The 21,385-nt window shown below is 44.9% G+C and overlaps 1 protein-coding gene and 1 long non-coding RNA gene across 5 annotated transcripts; one reads left to right on the top strand and one right to left on the bottom strand.

Moving 5' to 3' along the window:
• Positions 1 to 3,190: 3,190 nt before the first annotated feature.
• LOC117859668 (mitotic spindle checkpoint protein BUBR1) lies at positions 3,191 to 6,430 on the bottom strand. Of its 4 annotated transcripts, XM_072294591.1 has the most exons (9): positions 5,192 to 6,428; positions 4,934 to 5,078; positions 4,670 to 4,827; positions 4,496 to 4,569; positions 4,174 to 4,214; positions 3,847 to 3,913; positions 3,705 to 3,763; positions 3,543 to 3,601; positions 3,191 to 3,440 (listed from the first exon to the last, which is right to left on the bottom strand). In XM_072294591.1, the coding sequence occupies exons 1-4, from the start codon at positions 5,275 to 5,277 to the stop codon at positions 4,557 to 4,559; spliced, it is 402 nt and encodes a 133-aa protein (XP_072150692.1). In that variant the 5' UTR covers positions 5,278 to 6,428; the 3' UTR covers positions 3,191 to 3,440; positions 3,543 to 3,601; positions 3,705 to 3,763; positions 3,847 to 3,913; positions 4,174 to 4,214; positions 4,496 to 4,556. The 4 variants fall into 4 exon arrangements, with proteins under 4 accessions (XP_072150692.1, XP_034598724.1, XP_072150691.1 ...); XM_034742833.2 differs by lacking the exon at positions 4,496 to 4,569 and having other exon boundaries at positions 5,192 to 6,429; XM_072294590.1 differs by having other exon boundaries at positions 4,496 to 4,827; positions 5,192 to 6,426.
• Positions 6,431 to 7,864: 1,434 nt separating this feature from the next.
• Positions 7,865 to 9,779, top strand: LOC117861613 (uncharacterized). Its single transcript, XR_004641833.2, has 2 exons — positions 7,865 to 8,233; positions 9,438 to 9,779. It is a non-coding gene; the product is annotated as an uncharacterized lncRNA (long non-coding RNA).
• Positions 9,780 to 21,385: the final 11,606 nt, after the last annotated feature.

Below are 21,385 nucleotides of genomic sequence, written 5' to 3'. Positions count from 1 at the left end.
ACAGATTGATGAACCAGCAGGGTCCGCCTGGATTTCCGATCGGCTCCCCTTTGGAAAGTTTGGTGCCAATTTGGTGGAGCATGTGGTAGGCCGCCCCTAGCAAGTGTTTTCCAAGAGGGACGGGGGTTCCTGCCGATAGTGCTTCGGCTAAAGCCTGGGTGTTGGTTGAGGGGACGGCTGCTCTTCCGTAAAAGAAATGTTTTTCCAACCACATCATTAAGAAGGCCGTGTGCTCCCTGTTATCAACAGACCCGGCTCTTTTGTTGCATCTGATAAATCCTTTCCACCCGCCGATTCCTCTCGTGTCCAGCCGATGCGATGTTGCGGCTAAGAGGCGGAAAGGTGTGTCCGGGGAGGAGATGTCTAGGCCGGTCAGCAGAACCACATCGGCCAGTGTGGGGGTCATAGGTCCATGCCCAAACAAGAATGCATTGAGAGCGTTAGACCAAAAGTAAGAGGCCGCTATCACCAATGGTTCATTTCGCTCCATCTGGGACAAAGATAGGTTGATGCATTGGCCGATTTTGAGCTCGTCCCATTGGACCCTCTTCGGTTCGGCTATCCGTTGGTACCACTCCCTCCAACCAGGGGTTTCATTCGGCCAAGACCTAAAGGTGCCCAACCAGTGATCCAGGTCCATGGTGGATTGTTTGAAGGGGATTCTGTGGGTTTCTAAATTGATGAGCTCGGTTGGATCTGGGTTCCCCATGGGTCCGAGACAGATAAGGCCGGGATTTCCCGTAAGATGGATAGTGATGCGATGTCTAACCGCCTAAAAAGGAAAGGGGGGTGCAAAAGTAAGAAATAGATCTAAAGTAAATGCATTGCCGATAGAGGAAGGGTTCGGTAATAACCTCTGGGATGAAGTTCCTTGTAGTCGGCGTGACCGCCGGTGCAACTGCGAAGGATGAGGCCGTTATGGGGATCGCCATTGGGACCTCCGATGAAGCTCCTTCTTCTGACGACGGAACCACCACTATCGCTATTTCCGCCGGAGGCGCCATTTCTGGAGCATTGCGCGCGGGAGAGTTGCCTGAAGGTGCCGCCATTGGAGGGGAGGAGGAGAAGCGACAGGAAGATGGCGCTAGGAAGCTTCGGAGCTAAGGTAAAGTGTTGGGGGAAGAAGAAGGCGCGCGCGCTGAGGAAGAAGGACGTGAGCTCGAAAAGGAGGTGCGGGGTGAGCTGATATTTAAAGGGTGCCTGATGAAGGATAAAAATGGAATTTTTACCGCGCCGGCGTTTCGAGTTTTTTGGGAGTAGTGGTTGTTGTGGGTGCCCGTTTCGAAAAGATTGCAATCATCAGCTGGAAAACCGCGAAACGGAAGGATATTTTCATTGCGGCTGTTTTGGAGGGGAAGTTGAGAAGAATTTCGAAGTAAAAGACTATGTTTTACTCCGAAACTGGGGGGCATGTGTTGACGCCAGATTTTGTCACAAGTAAAATCGGCGCCAGGAGAAGAGGAAATGGGAAGGTACAGTAAAATGCGGGGGTGACAGTTGGAAATCGGCCGAATGGCGCTACAGTTAGGGATCGATTGGTTGGCGCTACAGTCCAAGATCGGCCGATGCTACAGTACAGGATCGGCCGATGGATCTTTAGGACTTCTGCCTCGTTTAACCCTTGGGGTTTGGATCGGACACGCCAGGTTCCCGATCGGTTACCCTTTGCCGATGAGGAATCGGCCGATTAGGAGGTTGGAATAATTGGGCCGGTATGGGCTTGGAAGGGGACAGAAGGATGAAGAGGAAGTCAGCCCGTGAAGCGTATAATAACCAACCTAGTATAAATCGTAGTTGTAAATATTCGTTTTCTATTTGAATTAGGGATAGAGTTCTAGTCAGATAAGGAGTCGTTTGTACAGGGCTATAAATAACTACCTTTGTAGATCTGTAATCATCAACTACTCAATACAACAAGTTACTATTTTCTCGTACTTACTTTCAAGTAGGCGACTTCGCCAAGTACTTTCTTCTTTTTCACGAGTTCATACGGGTTGGCGGGGCTACATCAACTTGACCTCCGGCCGATCTTGTAAGTTCCGTTTACCGAGTAAATTCTAAGCTTTAACTTCGGGCGCATCGCTGTTGTTTCGTTTAGATTTATTCACTAGTTATCGATATTTACTAGAATTGTAGGTTTTACCTGTTTTTCTAGTTTTATCATCAGTTATCTAGCTAGGAATCGGCAGTTTCGGCTCTTCTCATATTTTGCTGTTTAATTCACTTATTACACGCATAGCCGATTAGATCTGTTCCTAGTGTTGCTACTGTAGCGTTGTACCGATTACTTCAATCAGTCGTCGTTCACGCTGCCTGATAGTCGGCTACTTCATAGCCGATTTCTTTATTACGGCAAATCGGCCGATTTGCTGATAAGCTCCCTCGAGATCGGAAATTTAGCCGATCGTGACTTTTGGATCTGACACATATTTTTCCTTGCCAATCAACAGGTCAGATTGGCTAGCACGCCGCACGAATCGCACCAGGGCAATCACCCGAACAGGAGTTAAGCAGATTCTCCCAGGTCGTGTGTCGGACGCTGGGGGTTCGGTTGACCGATTTCTAGCGCCAACAAGACTTGACATGGATAACTAAAATATTTAAGGGTTATATAACCAGCTTGGAATCTTTATCTCTGATTCCTATGGTCCTAGTTGAAAAGCTTGTTCGTATAAGAGATAATTGCAGAGGGAAAATATAGCTAAAATTACTGCAAAGCACAAATTGGTAGTCATACATACTTATAACTATTGCAAAGTACAGTGTAAGGACAATATTCAGTAGGACACAGTTTCCTGATAATGTTGGACAATTTTGTTATGCCTTAATATTTACAATATTTCCACAACAGATAGTTAGAAAATTCAATAGAAAGCTTGAGCAAAGTGGACACCAGATAATTGAATAATATGAATACATCTGCATTGCAACATGCTTATCATCCTATATGATTATCTATACTAAGTAGAAACCTAATTTTTTTTACGAAACATGCAGATTGGTCTAAGAACCATAATATCTAGTTAACCCCACCATAAGCTTTTGAATTAGTTTGGCCATAGAAAAGAGATTAGAATGAAAAGATGCATCTGAATAAATTTTATTAAACACGACATGGATCAAAATCAATCTTGTAAGCCAGTCAGTATATTGGTAGGATAGCTCCAGACATTCATCACAAAGTAGCACGTTAACAAAGACAAACTTTCATTCATTCATGTAGGTTCATACGTCATAACAATAGTGTAGCTAACATTCGGAGCTAGGCTCATATATAACATCAAATTCTATATGTCCTAATTATACTGCAGGTAGACATATATGGATTGTTTGCCTCCAAAATGATAAATACATGCAGGTAGTTCAGAACAAATCAATAACTGGATCAGCAATTTGATCCACTTGTTGACAAGATCCTGCCTAGCACCTCTTTGAAGTTCCTGAAACTCAAAGTTGGCATGCAATAAGTCACTTGGTAATTTCTTAGCATTACTAGCAGCAGCACACAGTATATCCAAGGATCAGAGAACACAGAATCATACCATTGTTCCAGCAGCTGCAGTAGGGGTAGCATAGAACAGAGCACTAATCGAGCAGAGCACTAATCGAACAGAGCATAGCACAAATTAGGCACAAGCACCTGCTGCAGTAAAGGTACTAGTAACTTGCACAATACAATCACAAAGGCACCACCCAGTACTCACATAAAAAACATCCTGTATGGCCCAGCCTCCACGAATCCTTGGTATGTCTTTTGTATTTTCTGCTAGGCATGATATTGAAAAGGTAAACCAGATGCATGATCAATAAAATCAATGATGGATACAGAATTCAAAAAGACTTTACCTGCTAAGCATTTCTTAGGTCCAATTTCCCAGTTGTAGCACTTTGATGTATATTAATCATATATATCCTAGCATACAATTTGTACAATGGCAGCATTAGTTGAATCTGGCTTGTCTTGTTTCATGCTGCTAGTCTTGTTTCAGAAAGGAAGTTATTATACTTCCAGAATCTCAGCTTAAATTAATTTATGTTTCAGGGTGTTGTTCGACAACAAGAACATTAGGCTCATTCAGACCTCATCTTAAACTAAGCTATCGTGTTTATAAACAGACCAGAAGCAAAGTACCATTCGATGCTAATATCGAGATGCTAAGCATTTCAGATTACCTGCATCGCCATCTCCATGTTTATTGCCAATCACTCTTTCCCTGATACAAGATATGAGGATTATTAGTTTCAAGTTGATTCTAACTAGTACAATAACAGGCAGCTCAATACGAATTTTAAAACAACCACAATTGAGCATGACAAAATGAAGATATAGCTTCTGTAACTGTCGTATGTCTTGAACCAATAGAGCTATTATGTATTAAAGATCAACATAAATTGTTTCAGATGTAAGAGTATTAGTATATAGCTTTTGACAAGACTAGAACAGGGAGCACACATCAGAAAAACAGGTTGAGATAAATAGGAGTATCAAGCTAACCTCGTTCTCCTTGTTCTGTACTGCAGTATCTAGTCCCCCATAACTAGATTTTTGGTACCTCTCAGTATCTAGTTCTGTATTGAATATCTATAGATTATAGCAACACAATCTACTGGGAAATCTCAAATCCAAGAGCCTTATGAACAACAAGTGACAGTCTCATGGAAATCCCACCTAGCTATACCAAGGTCAAAGATCTCATTAGCTTTCCTCAGCTTGTTCTTTGCCTCCAACAATGACACATAGGACACGTAGTAAATGGCATGGCCCTGCCCAATCTGGTTTGCCTCCAGGAATTTGTATATCACCTCAGCATCAGTGCAATTTCCAGCCTGCAAAACAAAACAAGACCGGCAACCAAACAGGTATGTGAGATGCCTCCACTCCCCAGAAGATAACCAGAGAAAGAAAAATCAAGCTGGGATCCCCACGACTCACGTATTCCAGCCACACTTCGAGGAAGCGGAGGTCATCCTTGTAGCGCTCGTCGTGCCAGAAGGTCCGCACGCACTGCTCGTACAACACCACCAGCTCTGAGCACTCGCCATCGGTCGAGAACGACTCTTGAACCCACTTGATGCAGCTGCGCGCGGAAGAAGCAGGAGAAGATCCGAACAAATGAGCAATCTTTTGCCTCTGGCAGCTACCAAAAACCAAGAAATCCGACAGAGGCGAGTTAAGCGGAGAAATGCTTACTCCAGCCACGGTTGGAGCGGATCCTCGCCCTGATACTCGTAGGAGCGCAGCCGAGGGGAGAGGAGGAGCCGCGCCAAATCTCGCATCTCGCGTGCTGGATCCCCGTGCACTGCCCCGCCGCCAGAGGCCGGCCCTCGCGTGGAGGGGCGGTGGGTGGAGCTCCAGCGAGGGGCGGCGCGTGGAGGGGTGGCGGGTGGAGGACCTGCGAGGGGCGGCACGTGGAGGGGCGGCGAGAGGTAGCGGGATGGGAGGAGGGGAGCCAAACCAGATGTGCTGGAGGACGGCGGGTGAATGGGAGTGAAGCTAGGGTTCGGTATGGGCCAAGTCTTGTGCGCAAGATTAATGGGCCAGAAGTACGGCGAAGGGAAATGGGCCTAAAGAATGTATCCCAACCGATAGTTGGATGTATATGTTGAGTTATGCTGACCAATGATTCGGTGGTACATCTAAATATATATAGCGTCGAATGGTGAGCCATAATAACATGATATACCGATGAATGGTCCCTTGCTCCGCTATACCGATGAATGGTCCATCGTTATTTTTAGACTTATACCGTCGGATGTTCGACGGTAATTTTGGGCTATGGTATAGTGATATAACCTATTAAAATGAAAGGTAATATTAAAGGGATGCAACGATACACACCTGTGGATGTTCCATGATTTGATTTCTCGGGTCGGCATTTCATCGAACACTATCCTGGCCAGAAAATTTATCCACATGGTGCTGCTGCCGCATCTGCCTCCTAGCGAATGGAGGGGAGGAGCCATGGCGAGCAACCGCGTGCACCATGTCCACCTCCTCCATGACTCCTCTGGCCGGGGACGTGATCTGCTGAATCCTCGACTTCCTACAGACCTAGGTGAGCGCGGATGCCGGCCTGGAGCGGCAGCGGCGTCCGCTGCCACCTCCGCGACTGTGATGCCGTCCCCCGCGCGGGGCTACTGTACTGGGCAGCGGTGGCCTGCGGCAGCCCCGCCGTGGCGGCGCCGAGGAGCGGGACAATGCCGTGGCTGCGACGGACGGACTCGAGGAGGAGGGCGAGCAGCGGGAGCGCAGGGTGAGAGGTGGCGGCATAGGGCGAGCGAGGAGGGCAAGTGGTGGCTGCGCAGGGTGAGAGGAGAAGGGCGATAGGCGGCGGTGGCCAGATGTCCTCCTCGCCGTACCCGTTGCCGGTGCGCTGAATGATCGATTCAACAAGAAGGAAGCAGAATGACTAACAAGAGAGGTCCAAAAATACATGGGCAACTGAGAAAAATGCTGAGCTACTGGCAAAAGAAAACTACTCACTGGACAAGCAAGCAGGCACAAAAACAAAACAGAAAAATTGGCGGTCAAAATTGAGCTGCCAAGGAATATAACGTTTCCTTGGTAGTGGCAGAAAACCACCAAGAGAATGTATTTCCTTGGCTGTTATTGTAAACCGCCAAGGAAAACGTGGGTTTCCTTGGCTGTTTAGGCAAGCCACCAAGCAAAGGATGGATTAACTTGGCTGTTTTGACGAACTGCCAAGAAAAAGATGGGTTTTCTTGGCTATTTCCACGAACCGCCAAGAAAAGGATAGGTTTCCTTGGCTGTTTTTAGGAACCGCCAAGTTAATAATTCATTTTCTTGGTGTTTCTATTGAGCTGCCAAGTAAATTTAATATTTTCTTATATATATTCTAAGCCAACAAGCTAATTGCCCATTGTATTGGTGGGATATTTCTTATGATACATGCATTTGTATGTTAGTATGACAAGTTTGTTTAAAGTCTTAGGTGGTGATCTTGCTTAATAGCTACGAGGTCATTATCTCATAAGTATATAGACCCTGACTCAATGTATTAATATACTTTTTTTAAGTATTTCCTTACCCATTTTTTTATGGTGAAACCTACTTTTACATTTTTTGCGTGATAGCTTAACATAGCTTTGGATTAGTATGGCTATTCATAATTTTTATGTAATAATATACTTTTTAAGTATCTAATAGTATTTCTACCTATCTATTAGAATTTCACCTTTTAACTACATGTATTGCAAAAATGATCACTCGATTGTAGAAACATATACATGCCACTATATTTATACATTAGAATACAACATGTGAATTTGGAAGGTAAAATCCAAATGTTTGTATAGTATGCACTCTAGTTTTCATAGTTACTTTATAGTTTTAAAAATTAAATAATACCTAAAAGTTCTAAGAAAATTCCAAACTTTGGTTAGAGAGCAAAAGACATTCTTATAACTTTAACAAAAAAAATCAGAGGAGACAACAACTTTCTTCATTTGGTGTTCATCTGAGAGTATGTATTTATAGTAAATTCTTCTATCCCTATTGAGTTTTGAGGTGATCAATAGCTTAGTATGCCAATTATAAACTTTTTCATATGAAAGTTTAATATAACATTATATTAGTATTTTTATTCCTGAAAATAATTTAATTATAATTTTTGTGCAATAAAATATTTTTTAAGAATTTAAATATATCTCTACTTATTATTTATTGGAATTACTTCATATTTCAACTACAAAAGTTAAATTTGTTTAATGGGTTGTATTTTCGGCCTGGGCCCAAACAGCCTCCACGGTCCAATTCTTCTTGACCGTTCATCCATCCGATCCGACGGCTACTTGCCCTCTGAAACCCTAGGTTGTCGCACGCGTCTACCCTATCCATCCACCACAGCCCCCTCCGCCTCCACTCCCCTTCCTCAACCAGCCCCGCGCCTCCCCGCGCCTCCTCCATGCCGCCGGACCCCGCGCCTCCCCGCGCCTCCTCCACGCCGCCGCCCCTGCACGTCCACCACGCCGCCAGACCCCACGCCTCCTCCACGCCGTCAGCTCGCGCACGTCCACCCCACCAGCCCCGCGCCTCCACCATCGGACAACCGGCTCCGTCGCCTAGCCCTCCAGGATCTCCACTGCCCCGGAGCCGCTCGGGCACGCCGCTCTTATTGGAGCTCGCTGGCTTGCTGTGCTGGAGCTGCTCGGGTACGCTGCCCGCTCGACTCACCCGGCCTCCTCCACACATGGACTTGTGAGCAAGCACCAGGTTGCTCCTACTCACTACTCTCCCCTTCCGTTGCTACTCACGACTTGTGTTTTGTTTCTTGGAAAATTTGTAGATCTGCTTAGCACTTCCATAAATTGGTTGGAAAATTTCGTAGATCTGAATCTGAACATGCAGATTTACTATCTTATCTTGTTGCATCCATATTTTTGTAGATGATGTGTACAAGCAGTTCAATGTTTGTTTACTTTAGTAAGATTGCAAAGTGTAGTACTGTAACTTCGCAAGTGTGCTTGAGGTTCACTCAACAGCAACAAGATTAGTTGTATTTTGGAGCATAAATATCTTCATTATGTTGTTCCCAGAGAACCTTCTATTAGGACCAGGTCAGTGGCGTTGCAATAGATTAGGCATATGTAGCTTGCCGAGTGTTACAATAGACACTTATGCATAGCATATTTGCTGGTATAAGCACATTCTTCACACCTGTTTGGCAAAAGTCTCACTGTCCATGTTTGATAATTAAACCATGTGTAAATACTTTCAACATAAAAAATATGGAACAATCTCATTAGATGTTGATACCTGAAGAGAGGGAAATCATTTCTTTTAATTAGAGAGATATCCTCTATATTTCAGATCTGATACTTGACTTAAATTGGAAAAGCATGGATGTCCAGAATTCCCTGTAGTTCCTAACTTTCTCAAATCTATAAAATGGTTAGCAAAGTAAACCTGAACTGAAACTTTGGGATCATAAATATAGAAAGAAAAATATATAGACAGGAATTGGGAAGGTTTTTTTTTGTAGTTTATGAATTGGGAAGGTTTTTTTTTCTTTTTGGAGTTTATGAATTGGGAGGATTTGCAGGACAGTATAAAAGAAAATAAATGAACTGTGGACTTTTCTGTCCAAAGAAGCTTATACTAGGACCTGGTACTGGAACTGGAATAACAAATATTGGATGGGGCAGATTGCACATTTACATAAGTTATTTATGAATTAAATAGTAAAATCATGTTCATTGCAATATGATTCATGTCAATTCTTCTTAGGTACCAGGCATGCATATAAAGCTTTTATTTGTGATATTCTTCCTATATGGACTTCTAGACTAGCTTGAGCAAAGAGTTAACTTGTGATGGCCAAGGATGCATCAAGTTACATATGCTATACATTACATAGTCTATACAGACTTGCTATTGGAGTTGATACTAAATGGACATTCTATTACATCCTGTACAGGAAATTGGAAGGTGCACATATCACTGTTTTTCGCAAAAGGTTATTCAGTGGTGAACTAGCTGCCACCAACTCCACCGCGGTGCTCGTGGAATGGAAGGCTGTGTCCTGCTTTCCTGCATCACCTTTCAGGAGTATGAGTTGAAGCTGAAGCCTATGGTTGCTGGTGTGCAGGGTGCTAGTGGCTTAGAGATCATCAGCCAGTAGCATTTCTTGGTGTTAATCTGAGACTGTTGGATAACAATCCAAATGATATTGCCATGTACATAAATTTCAGTGATGTTGCTGATATCATGTTTTGCTATCGTAGCATCTGTTATTTGAGATGGATATTATTGCCTTTCATTACCTAGGACAAACACAATAAAGGAATTATGCCATAGTAAAATAGCATGGAAATTGACAGAAGTCATACTTACAGCTGCAATTGAAGGTACACTAGATTGTTCAGGAGAACCATGGGACACAACCATTCCCAAAATTATAGTTGGGTGCAGGGGATGATTCAACTTGGAGCATTGAATTTAAGCCACCAGTTAATGTGCTCATGTACTTTAATACTCGCCTTCTACCGCTATTATGTAACATTTATATTATGTTACCATGTCACTTATTTGAATAATAACTGGTTTACTTTTGCACACGAGTAAAGGCAACGTGACTGTGATTACTATACAGTTATCCTACTCGATTCTCATTCCAATCTGCTACCTTCGCATTGGTGAGTATATAAGAATAGTTACGCATCTTCTTTAAAGTTAATATTTATACTATCGCATGCCTGAATAGTTAGGCATCTTCTTTAAAGTTAATATTTATACTATCGCATGCAGGTATTATTTGTTATTATTAAGGATCATAATATCTTCTATCACATCAAGACATATAGATCTAAACATAAACGTATGCAATAACCTAATTAGAGCCACCAATTTTATTTTTTTTCCCCAAAATATATCACTTTTTGACATTGGTGCACGAATATCAATCCTTTTAATGAAGATTTTACGTAATTGGTCAAAAGATTAGCGTGCCAGGGGTGCACTCCAGACTAGTGTATATGATATACAATGCCCACGAATAAATTTTAGTGGCAACACAAATATTCTAGCAACCAAATATACTCAAATGTAGCCACATATGATGTTGGTGGCAATAGAACCTCAACAGATGCAACAAATGACTTTTTTGATGCAATATAACAAGATCTTTTGCAACGCAGGACAAGATTAAAGCAACACAGTTTCATCGTGACCATATTCACAACTACTCGCAAGTAATCTTTTTTTGGATGCAATATAGCAACAACTATTGCAACGAGGTCGAGATTGAGATGATGTAATTACACCGTGACTATATGCATAGCTACTTGCGACCAACTTTACAATGGTGGCAACAACGCCTAGCTATCGCAACACAAAATTAATATTATTACAACAACACTAGTCGTGGCAATACTCGCAACCACCTTTTCCACTGCAACATTAGCACCTCCCTCTTGCAACAGAGCTTATGACTAATGCAACACACAATTTTTGTGGCCATAAGGCCCATATATCACTACCAATTATGCCGCTGGTTGCCATAGAACCAAATATTGCAACCAAATGTGTGGTATTGTGAAAACAAGTGGTGCTAAAAGGGTCAAATCCTTGTAGTGGACTCCTGATAAAGATGGATAATCCTGATCGACGCTAGAGTAGTAATCAATAGTATAGACGTGGTGTACACGAGCACTGCTACCAGACGTCCGGCCGCATCGACTCACTGACGGCTACTTCGACTACTCGTGGTGTATGCAAGAAGAACGTGTGTTTGCTGCGCATAGGATTTGTGCCTCCTTAGGGTGTAGCCGTTGCGATCCTCCAGCATTCAGTCACCAAACTTCATGGCAGAGCCTCCTAACTTGATGTACCAAGCCTATGCAGAGCTTCCGGAACTCAGTGCACAAAACTTGTGGCTATAGCCTCCGTAATTCGGTGTACCAAGCCCATGGCTGTCGGTTAACATGCCCCAGGAATAATTGTCAAAGTGTAGGTCTGAAGGGTAATTCCCATCAAGAGGCATACACAAATAAGTAGTCGGCGCATTGCCCTACATGCGGAAAACAAGCTAGAAAAATTATATGAAATAATTAAAAAATGACTTTACTTGATTCGTGGATGATGGTTGACGAAGCCGTGGCAGTCGCTGTGAAGGCCTGATGGTTATTGATGAAGCTGACTAGTCAGAGTCGATTCCAACTAGTTGTTGATGGTGTGAGGCCCGTCCCCGACTAGTTTCTAGTCAAGATGAGTAGTTGAAGTAGTCATCAGCGAGTCGATGCGGCCGAACGTCGGGTAGCAGTGCTCGCGTACGTCTCTTGTGTGTGTCAAGCAAAGATCTTGGAACAATCGGTGGCTTGATGAGCCAAAGCATGGCGATTTCCTGCAAGTACCTGAGCTGGTGAAGTAGATAGCAAATCTGAAGGAACAAGGTCTGACCTGTATTGGCGTTGCATTCAGCTTTATGAAGCAACGGATTCAGCCGCTATAGTAACGCTGTCACTTAGGCTATGAGTACACAGGCCTTGATGATCCATCCAGATTCTCTTCTGATAAAAATAGTATGGATGAAGTCATGGTGAGGCTCAAGTAAATGTTCAAAAACGTGGGCGAGATCCCCACTATTGTATGGGAATTCAGTACCACCAATCCGCCAAAGCCTGTATGTACCCATGGCCATAGCCCCCGAGTCTTATTTTGAAGTTGTTGGGTTTGCTAACTTATCTTTCTTTGTAGGAAGATGTTGCTTTGTACTTTTCTGCTCCTCCCCCTCCTGGATCGAAAGATGCTTGTGATGCTGCTCCTCGCGTATATACGACGGAGAGCGCTAAGAGTGATGACGACCAAGAGGAGGAAGTACTCGAGTCCTCCAGTGGCACTAGCTCTGATGCCGTGGATAAAGTCAAGGCTCAGCCAACTGCTAAGGTTGGGTCTTCCTCAAGAGCAAGGAAACACTCAGATGCTGATAAGCTTGAAACTGCGATCCCTCCACCAAAGAAGAAACAGAACATTGCTGCAAAATTGACCGTGAAGAAGTTTGTATCAGCAGATGATGTGCCTCCTAACGTAATTACCTATGAGAAAGGACAAGATTGTGATTATCATGTACTCGCAAAGGATATTTCCAATGTCACCACCATGTCTACTCAAGATGACCCAGGTGGACTGCAGGTACTCGAGCTGGCGACGGATGCTGAAAAGGCGACTGCTCTGGCTGCACAAGACAGGGTGCTGGTCATCGAGGAGGTGATCAATATTGAAGATGATTCGGAGCCTCCTGTTGCTGTTGATAGCAATACGTCTGGATTGGTGGTGGACCCTGCCGGCCCAAGAACAACTCGAACAACAAAGGTGGCGGCTAAGGCTGGCAATGATCGTGCTGCTACCATTCAAGCCGCGCCAAAGAGACCGTCTCCTACCATCAAACCTCTGCGCCTTACAAGAGAACCCTCTTTGAAGTTGAGGGGATCTACAAGGTATGTCTTGTTGCTCCTTTGAGTACTAATTGTAGCTCATGATCGACTTGTTGTGTCTCTAAAGTTGTGTCTTATGCAAGAAATCTTATGATATGGACCTTGGAGGGCCTAGCATGAGGCCCATGATCGATGGTGGTAGCCTCTCAGTCTAGGATGTTACCCCAGCCCAAGCAAGTCCACAACCGGAGAATCAACCCTTGATGACAAGTAGTCCAGGTGTTGTGTCTTTTATAGCAGCATTGATGCGAGATGTCATATCATCTTTGAATGACATTGTAGTGCCAGCCCCTGAGCAACAAGCACCCGAAGAAGCGACATCGACTACCTCTAGCAACTTGGCTACTCTCGTAGCCCCCGAGCTAGAGGTGGAAATTGAAGTGGCAACATTTTTGGAAATCATGGCAGCCGATGCATCTTCCGAGCCAGGTCCGTCGACAAACCTTGCTGTGCTTCCGCTTAGCACAACTGATTCTGAAGCTCGTGCGGATCCTCTATCGGCTGGAGAAATTCGTCTTGACGATATCCAACTAATCGACGACCCTCTGCTGCACATGGCTGTGGTTGCTGGAATGATGGAGATGCACCACCGTATCAGTGCTTACACAGAGGTATGCTTGATCCAGCTTCTTCCATTGACACATAACTTGCAATTAGTACCCATGCCTTGATACGAGTACTTATTGTGTGGTGCAGGATGTCATCAAACGCTCCCGTCGCAAGTCTCAAATGCTTGAAGGATACGGGGACACAATACTCAGTGCTGAGGCCCTTGAAAAAGAACTTGCCACAGAGAGGGAGTACTCCTCCTGACTGCTGATGAAGTATGATGGAGCTGCTGCTGAGTATCATAACCGTATCCAGCAACTTGAGGAGGAGAAAGACCATCTGAAGGGGTGCAACAAATCAATGAACAAGCAAATCAAAAGTAATTGCTCTCCTCGTTGGAATCCAAGTACTGATTCTGTTAGTAATACTGATCCTCTTGTGTATTATTTGTGCAGCACTCAAAAAGTCAAATGAAGATCTCTATGGACTAGATTGGAAGAACGTGCATCACCACGTAGCTGATCAATATGATAAGCTAGTATTAAAATATGAAAATCTAGAGCATCACCTGGAGAAAGAGAGGAAAATGCGCGAAGATGGTGAAGTCGACTTGGTCAATGCCATGAAGACCATCCAGGAGCGTGAGGCTGAGATGATGACGGCAACATCCACTTTGAGCAGGATTGTCAAAGCTGCCCAGCCAATTGTGGACATGATTGAGCCATGAGTTGAGGGTGTGGAGTCCCGTCCACTGGAAAATATACTCAAGGATGTGCTGAATAAGCTTTCTGGCTATATTCAGAAGATGGCCAAGTCAATCTCCAAGCAGGTGTTGAGTTTCATGAAGTCTTTCTACCCGAAAGCTGATTTGGCACCCATTGTTGAGGGCGTGGTGGATGACTGTACTATTAAAGCCCTTCAACAATATATGTAGAAGATGGCTGCAATTGCTGAAGAAGTGGCCAAGCAATTGAACCTTGAGTAGATCTGTATCAAGCAAACATTAGTATTGTAAAGAAAACAATTATGGATGCTTGATGTGTAATATATAATATAGTCTTTGCGCAATTATTTTTTGCTTTGTGACTTGTTATTCTTAGTGCCTCCCACAATTAATCCTGATGCTTGCTCGTACGATTAATGTGAGTGCCTGCACACAAGGCTTCTTTTGTGAGCCTCATCAGATGCATATTGTAGAGTACTTTAAGATCGCATTCTCCCTTTGTGGGTTGCGAGTACTCAGGCTATCTGGTGAGTAGACCTCTGAGCGAGTAGTCTCTTCAGGATGTCGATGACTAGAGCCTATCTTTACAACCTCTATGAGTTGTATTGATGTTGCGCTTTGGAAAGCCTGGAACTGTGGACTTGTATTACAAGTCGCGACTAGACAGATTTATCTAGTGGATAGTTACTCAAGTAGTTAATTAACTCCTGTGGTACTGATGACTTCTTTTTTGGAAGCCTCTAAGGGACAAATTTGTCCAATGAGTTAACTAACTCATGAAGTTTACTGTAGACTTGCTTTGCAAGCCGCGATTGGACGATTTTGTCCAGTGAGTTGAATAACTCATTAAATATTTTGTAGACTTGTTATTACAAGCCGTATTTAGGAGACTTTTGCCTAGAGAGCTAATAGCTTGTTGGGTTTACTGCGAACTTACTTATGTAAGCTGCGATTGGGTAGATTTGTCCCAGTAAGGTTGGATAACCTTTTTGTGAACAGCAGACTTGCTTCTACAAGTCGCGATTGGACGATTCTGCCCAATGAGTTGAATAACTGATTGGGATTTTGCAGACTTGTTACTACAAGCTGCACTTGGGCAATTTTGCCCAGAGAGCTGAATAGTTTTCTATAGTTGTGCAGACTTGTTATTACAAGCCGCGATTTGGGCGATTTTGCCCAAGAAGCTGAATAGCTCTGCGAACTTGCTTCTGCAAGCCATGATAGGACAGAAATAAGTAGTTGAATTAAGATAAAAAATATGACTGTTTTATTGAGTTGTACTTCTACAACTAGGGCCGATGGTCGATTTGCATGAATATGCAAATTTAAATTATGGATAAAATAGATAGAGTTGCTCGATGTTCCACGAGTTGTCGATGTATTCACAAGAGAGATTTTGGAACCTATACGACCCAGGTTCAGTAAATTTGGTGATGACAAACAGTCCCTCCCAGGCGAGTTTAGCTTCTGCAGCCCCTTGGTGTCGGTGTTTTAGACCGGCAACCCGCCTAGGGGGTACCCTAGGTGGTCTTTTGTGCGATAAGGATCGTCGAGAATCAAGGAATCAATGGTGACGCAAGGAACACGATTTAGATAGGTTCGGGCCGCTAGATCGCGTAATACCGTATGTCCTGTGTGTTTGTATTGATCTTGGATGAACTGGAGTTGTTCTATTTGAGGGGGGTCCCTGCCCGCCCTTATATGCACGGGAGGGCAGGGTTACAAGTCTGAGTCCTAGTCAAGTACTACTACAGAGTTCTACTCGGTATGGCCCGAGTAGTTTTCCATACACATACTTGACTAGTCCAAGTGGGATACGCCTATCCCTTGTCCTGATCATATCCGAGTACGTCCCTTAGTGGGCCATCCAGGGTCTACTCATGGGCCTGGGATGCATGCCCGACAAGCCCCGGAGTACTTTATAGTCGTGCGCCACAGTCTCGAGTACTGTGGGCACTATCCGAGCAGTTTGTCGTAGAGGTTGCAGTGTCCGAAGTGCTCGAGTACTGTCGCGTGGCTGGAAGGTACTCTTCTTGTTCCTTTGAGTTGCTTCTATTCCGAGAGTTTTTATATGGTAGTGTGATGTCAATCGCACTCCATATGGAGTAGCCCCTGAGCCTTAGGTTGAGTCCAAGAGTCAGGCTTAGGGTCAATCCTGCTTTTTGACTGTTTTACCCTCGGAAATCTGAAAAAGAAAATTCCGACCACTTTTCTTTGTTGTGGGCTTTGTTCTTGTCCTTATCCTTTTTCTTGGTGTACTCTTCAGGGGGTGGTGGTGTGGGTTAGTCTTGCATTACTCGACGCATGCTGTAGCAGTCTATTGCCAAGTGTTTGCTAGTCGGGTGCCATGGGCACTGCTTTTTGAGTAGTTCGGTGAAGGTTGGCCCTTCATCATTTTTGCGGGATCCCTTTTTCTTGGAGTTGGTCATGGCAGCAACAGTGTTGTCGGGCTTCCTTTTACGATTGTGATTGCTCGAGAAGTTGTTTCGAGTATCATTGTGTCGCGTTCTATCCTGGTCATTATTGTTGTTGTTGTCGCGTCCACGGTTGCAGTGGGAGCCGAACCGTTCTCGCTCTTTGTCTTCTTCTTCTGCCCACTGTTGCACCATAACTTTAAGGTCTTTGACATTAGCTGGTCATCATCGATCGAAGTCTTGGTATGTTCGTCGATCGTAGAGTCCATTCTGGAAGCACTCGATGACGTCTATTTCTGAAATGTCAACTATGGTTGCCTTCTTTTCGAAGAATCATCTCAAATAGTCGCGTAAGGTTTCCTCTTCTTTTTGCTTAATTTGACTTAAGTCGATCTTGTTGCCTGGTCTAGCCATGGAGCCGGCAAAGTTGTTGGTGAAAGCTTTTGTCAAATCTGCCCAAGAGTCAATAGACTTGGGTTTCAGTGACTTAAGCCATGTCAATGGTGCGGGTTCCATGCATATGGGGAAGTGGATGACTTTGGTGTCGTTATTGCCTCTGACTGCCTGAACTGCCAAGGAGTAGCATCGTAGCCATTGGATAGGGTCTTGCTTGCCATCGTACTTGGTAATTCCTGTTGGCTTGAACTTGTTAGGTAGTCTTGTCTTCATTACCCGATTAGTGAAAGCAGGAAAGTGGTTGTAGTTGTCAACTTCTCGCTCGCGCCGACTGTTGAGTATTTCTCATAGATCACTGAAGTTTGACACTTCGTGATTCTTCCGAGTAGGGCGAATGCTTTTCACCGAGTTGGTGCAGCTGGTCTCTCCAACATCCTTGTGGCGTGTTGGGGCATTGTGTTTGCTTGGGCCTTGGCTGTGTTGCCGAGGCTGGTTGACGACTTCATTGCCATTCCTTGGGGCATCGTTGTTGTTGGCTGCAGCACCTCTGCTGCCCTCTTGATGAGCTGTGATGCGAGGAACGGATAGAATTGGTGATTCTTTGTCGAGTAGCTTGTAAGCTTGCTCCGCGAGTTGTGCAATTAGTCCATTGCCGCATTGCACGAGCTAAGCTGTGGCTGCGTTATCCCTGTCTTGAGGCATTAACGTTGTTAACAAATTGATAGAAGCAATTGCCGCAAGTAGGGTATTGTGCTCTTGAGCCTGAACTGCGTCGAAAGCTCTTTCAAGGTTTGTGATGGGAATATTTGCAGCCATCGACTGCCGTCGCTCGGCTTGAGTAGCATTGCGCATCCTTCTTTGGTTCCTTTGATCGGAGGTTTCATTTTGTGGGGCATCAGCTGTAGACTCGTCTTCTGAGATGTTGTCGAGTTGTGCTAATCGCCTGGGGGTTCTGTTCTGGCTAGTACCCGAGTTGTTATTTTGAGTAATAACAAGGACTTCCCTATCTAGGTAGTAGCTTCCGGAGCTTGACGTTGCAATCTCTATGGAACTTTCCTCGCAGTTGGAAGTGAGTGGGACACCCTCTTAATATGGGAGGTTGTCTATATGAGTAACAAGGCGCAAGTCGTAGTCGCGGGCAAGAAGAGATGGTCTCAAACCTGGCCAATGTACGAATCTGCCTTGTGACGTTGAAGTTATTACCAGTCCTTGGGCTGGACCGGATAATGGTATCTCTGGCAGATAAACCGAATCGGAGTCATCGTCCTCGTTGTGCCCGAGTTCGAGTTGAATTTGAGTAAGAAAACCCTGGTGGGCTTCGGCTGCATTGTAGAGTCCGTGCGGAAACCATTTTGGAGTCGAAACCAGTTTGGGAAGTGACTGGGACCGACTAGTCCGAACCGAAGTCGAGTCCGACGCGTAGTCGAACTCAAAGTTGTCGACTTTGAAATCTTGGTTTTTTCTGACCAAACCCTCCGATTTCTTCTCCTGGGCGTTGATGATTTGGCGCTGGAACGATCCAGTGCCATCGGCGATACAGAGCTAGGATCCAAAAACGAAGGTTGCGCCCGCTTCGTTGGTGAAGACGGGCTTGATGACGACCGTTGCCATTGAGTTTGCGCTAAGAAACTCGTTGAGTCCCTTTACTTGGCATGCCAGCTGTCGGTGTTTTAGACTGGCAACCCACCTAGGGGGTACCCTAGGTGGTCTTTTGTGCAGTAAGGATCGTCAAGAATCAAGGAATCAATGGTGACGCAAGGAACATGATTTAGACAGGTTCGGGCTGCTAGATCGCGTAATACCCTACGTCCTGTGTGTTTGTATTGATCTTGGATGAACTGGAGTTGTTCTATTTGAGGGGGGTCCCTGCCCACCCATATATGCATGGGAGGGCAGGGTTACAAGTCGGAGTCCTAGTCGAGTACTACTACAGAGTTCTACTCGGTATGGCCCGAGTAGTTTTCCATACACATACTTGACTAGTCCGAGTGGGATATGCCTATCCCTTCTCCTGATCATATCTGAGTACGTCCCTTAGTGGGCCATCCAGGGTCTACTCGTGGGCCTGGGATGCATGCCCGACACTTGGTGTCTTAGATACGCTTGAGGACCATATCGCCTATATTGAATGAACGTTCTTTGACGTTGTGATCATGATAGCGACAGATTCCTTCAAGGTACCTTGTAGACTGGATGAGTGCTGCACAGCGAGCTTCTTCGAGGTTGTCTAAGTCTAGACACCTTGTTTCTTCTGCTGCATCTTCCTTGTATTGCTCGACTGTTGGGAATTTCCACATGATGTTAGCAGGTAGGACAGCTTCAGATTCGTAGATGAAAAAATAGGGCGATTGCCCTGTAAGCTTGCACGGCTGGGTACGGAGCCCCTAGAGGACATTGGGTAGTTCTTTGAGCCACCTGCCTCCTTTCGTGTTTCCGATATCATGCAGCCTTTTTCTTGAGAGCTTCCACTACCATCCCATTAGTGCGCTCAACCTGGCCATTGGCCTGTGGATAAGTGATAGAGACGTACCGAACATCGATCCCGCTATTTTTGCAATATTCCTAGAACTTGTAATTGTTGAAGTCAGAGCCTAGGTCTATGATAATGCGATTGGGGAAGCCGTAGTGGTGGACAATTTCATCAAGGGAGTCAAGTACTCTATCTTCCTTGGGGCAAGTTACTGACTTCACCTCGATCCACTTGGTAAACTTATCAATTTCCACCAGTACTCGGTTGAATCCTCCAGATGCCGTGGGTAGTGGGCCAATCATGTCGAGCCCCCATCATGCAAAGGGCCAAGAGGGTGGTATGGTGATCAGCTTGTACGTAGGGACGTGCAGTTGCTTGGCGAAGAATTGGCATCCTTGGCATCGGTGGACTAGTTCCTTGGCATCAGCGAGAGCTATAGGCCAATAGAACCCTGCTCTGAAAGCTTTGCCCACGATCGTGTGTGAACACACATAATTGCTGCAAATGGCTTTATGGATCTCCTTCAGTATGTCCTTATCATATTGCCACAAGACGCACTTCATGAGCACTCCTGACGTTGCGCCTCTTCTGTAAAGCTTGCCTTTGACTAGAATATAGTGCTATGTCGTAAGACTTGTTGTGCCTCTGTCTTGTCTGATGGTAGCTTGTGCTCTTTGATGTAGCCAATGAAGGAAATTTTCCAGTCTACGTCGATCATCATGACCTCCTGATCTGGTGCGGTAAGACCTCGATTAGTGGTGGTTGATGGTGCCGGCTCTGTTATGGATGGCTTGTGTTGCTCATGGACAAAAATCCCTGCTGGAACTTGAGCACGAGTAGATCCAAGCTTGGATAGGACGTCCATGGCAACGTTGTTGAACTAAATAGTGGAACTCCAAACCAGAGAATTTGTTTTCTAGCTTGCGTACTTCAAGACAATATGCATCCATGTTCTCCTTGTGGCAATCCCACTCATCATTGACTTAATTGATCACCACCAATGAATCGTCGTAGACCAACAATCACTTGATTCCTAGCGAGGCTGCCAGGCGGAGCCCATGCAGAAGCGCTTCATATTCAGCTACGTTGTCGGATACTTCCAAGAAGATTTGCATAACGTATTTGAGTTGTTCGCCTTTGGGAGATATCAAGAGTACTCCTGCACTAGCACCCTCGAGCTTGAGCGATCAAAATAATTAACCCAATGCTCTAGGCGCTCTGCTGGTGTTGGTAGTTGATTCTCCTGCCACTCTACCATGAAATCAACTAGGGCTTGGGACTTGATTTTAGTCCTTGATTTGAATTCCAGGGACAATGCTCCGAGTTCTACCGCCCACTTAGATATTCTTTTTTGTTGCATCCCGATTGTGGAGAATTTCTCCTAGGGGAAAGTTGGTGATAACAGAGACCTTGTGCTCTTGGAAGTAATGTCGTAACTTGCGTGAGGTGAGTAGTATTGCTTATAGCAATTTCAGGACTGGCGGGTATCTAGCCTTGGAATCTAACAACACCTCGCTAACAAAGTAAACAGGCCTCTATACTTTGTATGCATGGCCTAGTTCTAGTCTTTCAACCACGATTGTCGTCCTGACGACGTTCGTAGTTGCGGCGATGTACAGTAGCAAGTCTTCATTGGGGTTTGGCGCCGTGAGGACCGGTAGCTTTGATAGGAAGTCCTTTAATTGTTGTAGGGCTTGATCTGCCTCCTTGGTCCACTGAAACTTGTCTTGCCGCTTGAGTAGTTTGAAGGGTACACCAGGCCTTGAGATGAATCTGTTGAGGGCCGCCATGCATCCAGTCAGCCTCTGGACATCCTTGATGCTTGATGGGGCATGCATGTCAGTGATGGTGGAGATCTTCTCAGGGTTAGCTTCAATGCCT

The sequence above is a fragment of the Setaria viridis genome, chromosome 6 (assembly GCF_005286985.2).
Source record: "Setaria viridis chromosome 6, Setaria_viridis_v4.0, whole genome shotgun sequence".
Lineage (NCBI taxonomy): Eukaryota > Viridiplantae > Streptophyta > Magnoliopsida > Poales > Poaceae > Setaria > Setaria viridis.
This window is presented reverse-complemented; position numbering and strand designations above follow the sequence as displayed.

Excerpts from the sequence above, each read along its gene's own strand:
- LOC117859668 (XM_072294589.1), bottom strand. The coding sequence starts at position 5,277 with ATGCGAGATTTGGCGCGGCTCCTCCTCTCCCCTCGGCTGCGCTCCTAC. Across the intron at positions 4,828-4,933 it reads TCGAAGTGTGGCTGGAATAC|GCTGGAAATTGCACTGATGC; the intron begins GTGAGTCGTGGG and ends TTTGTTTTGCAG. Across the intron at positions 4,215-4,669 it reads TTTGACCTTGGTATAGCTAG|GGAAAGAGTGATTGGCAATA; the intron begins GTGGGATTTCCA and ends ATCTTGTATCAG.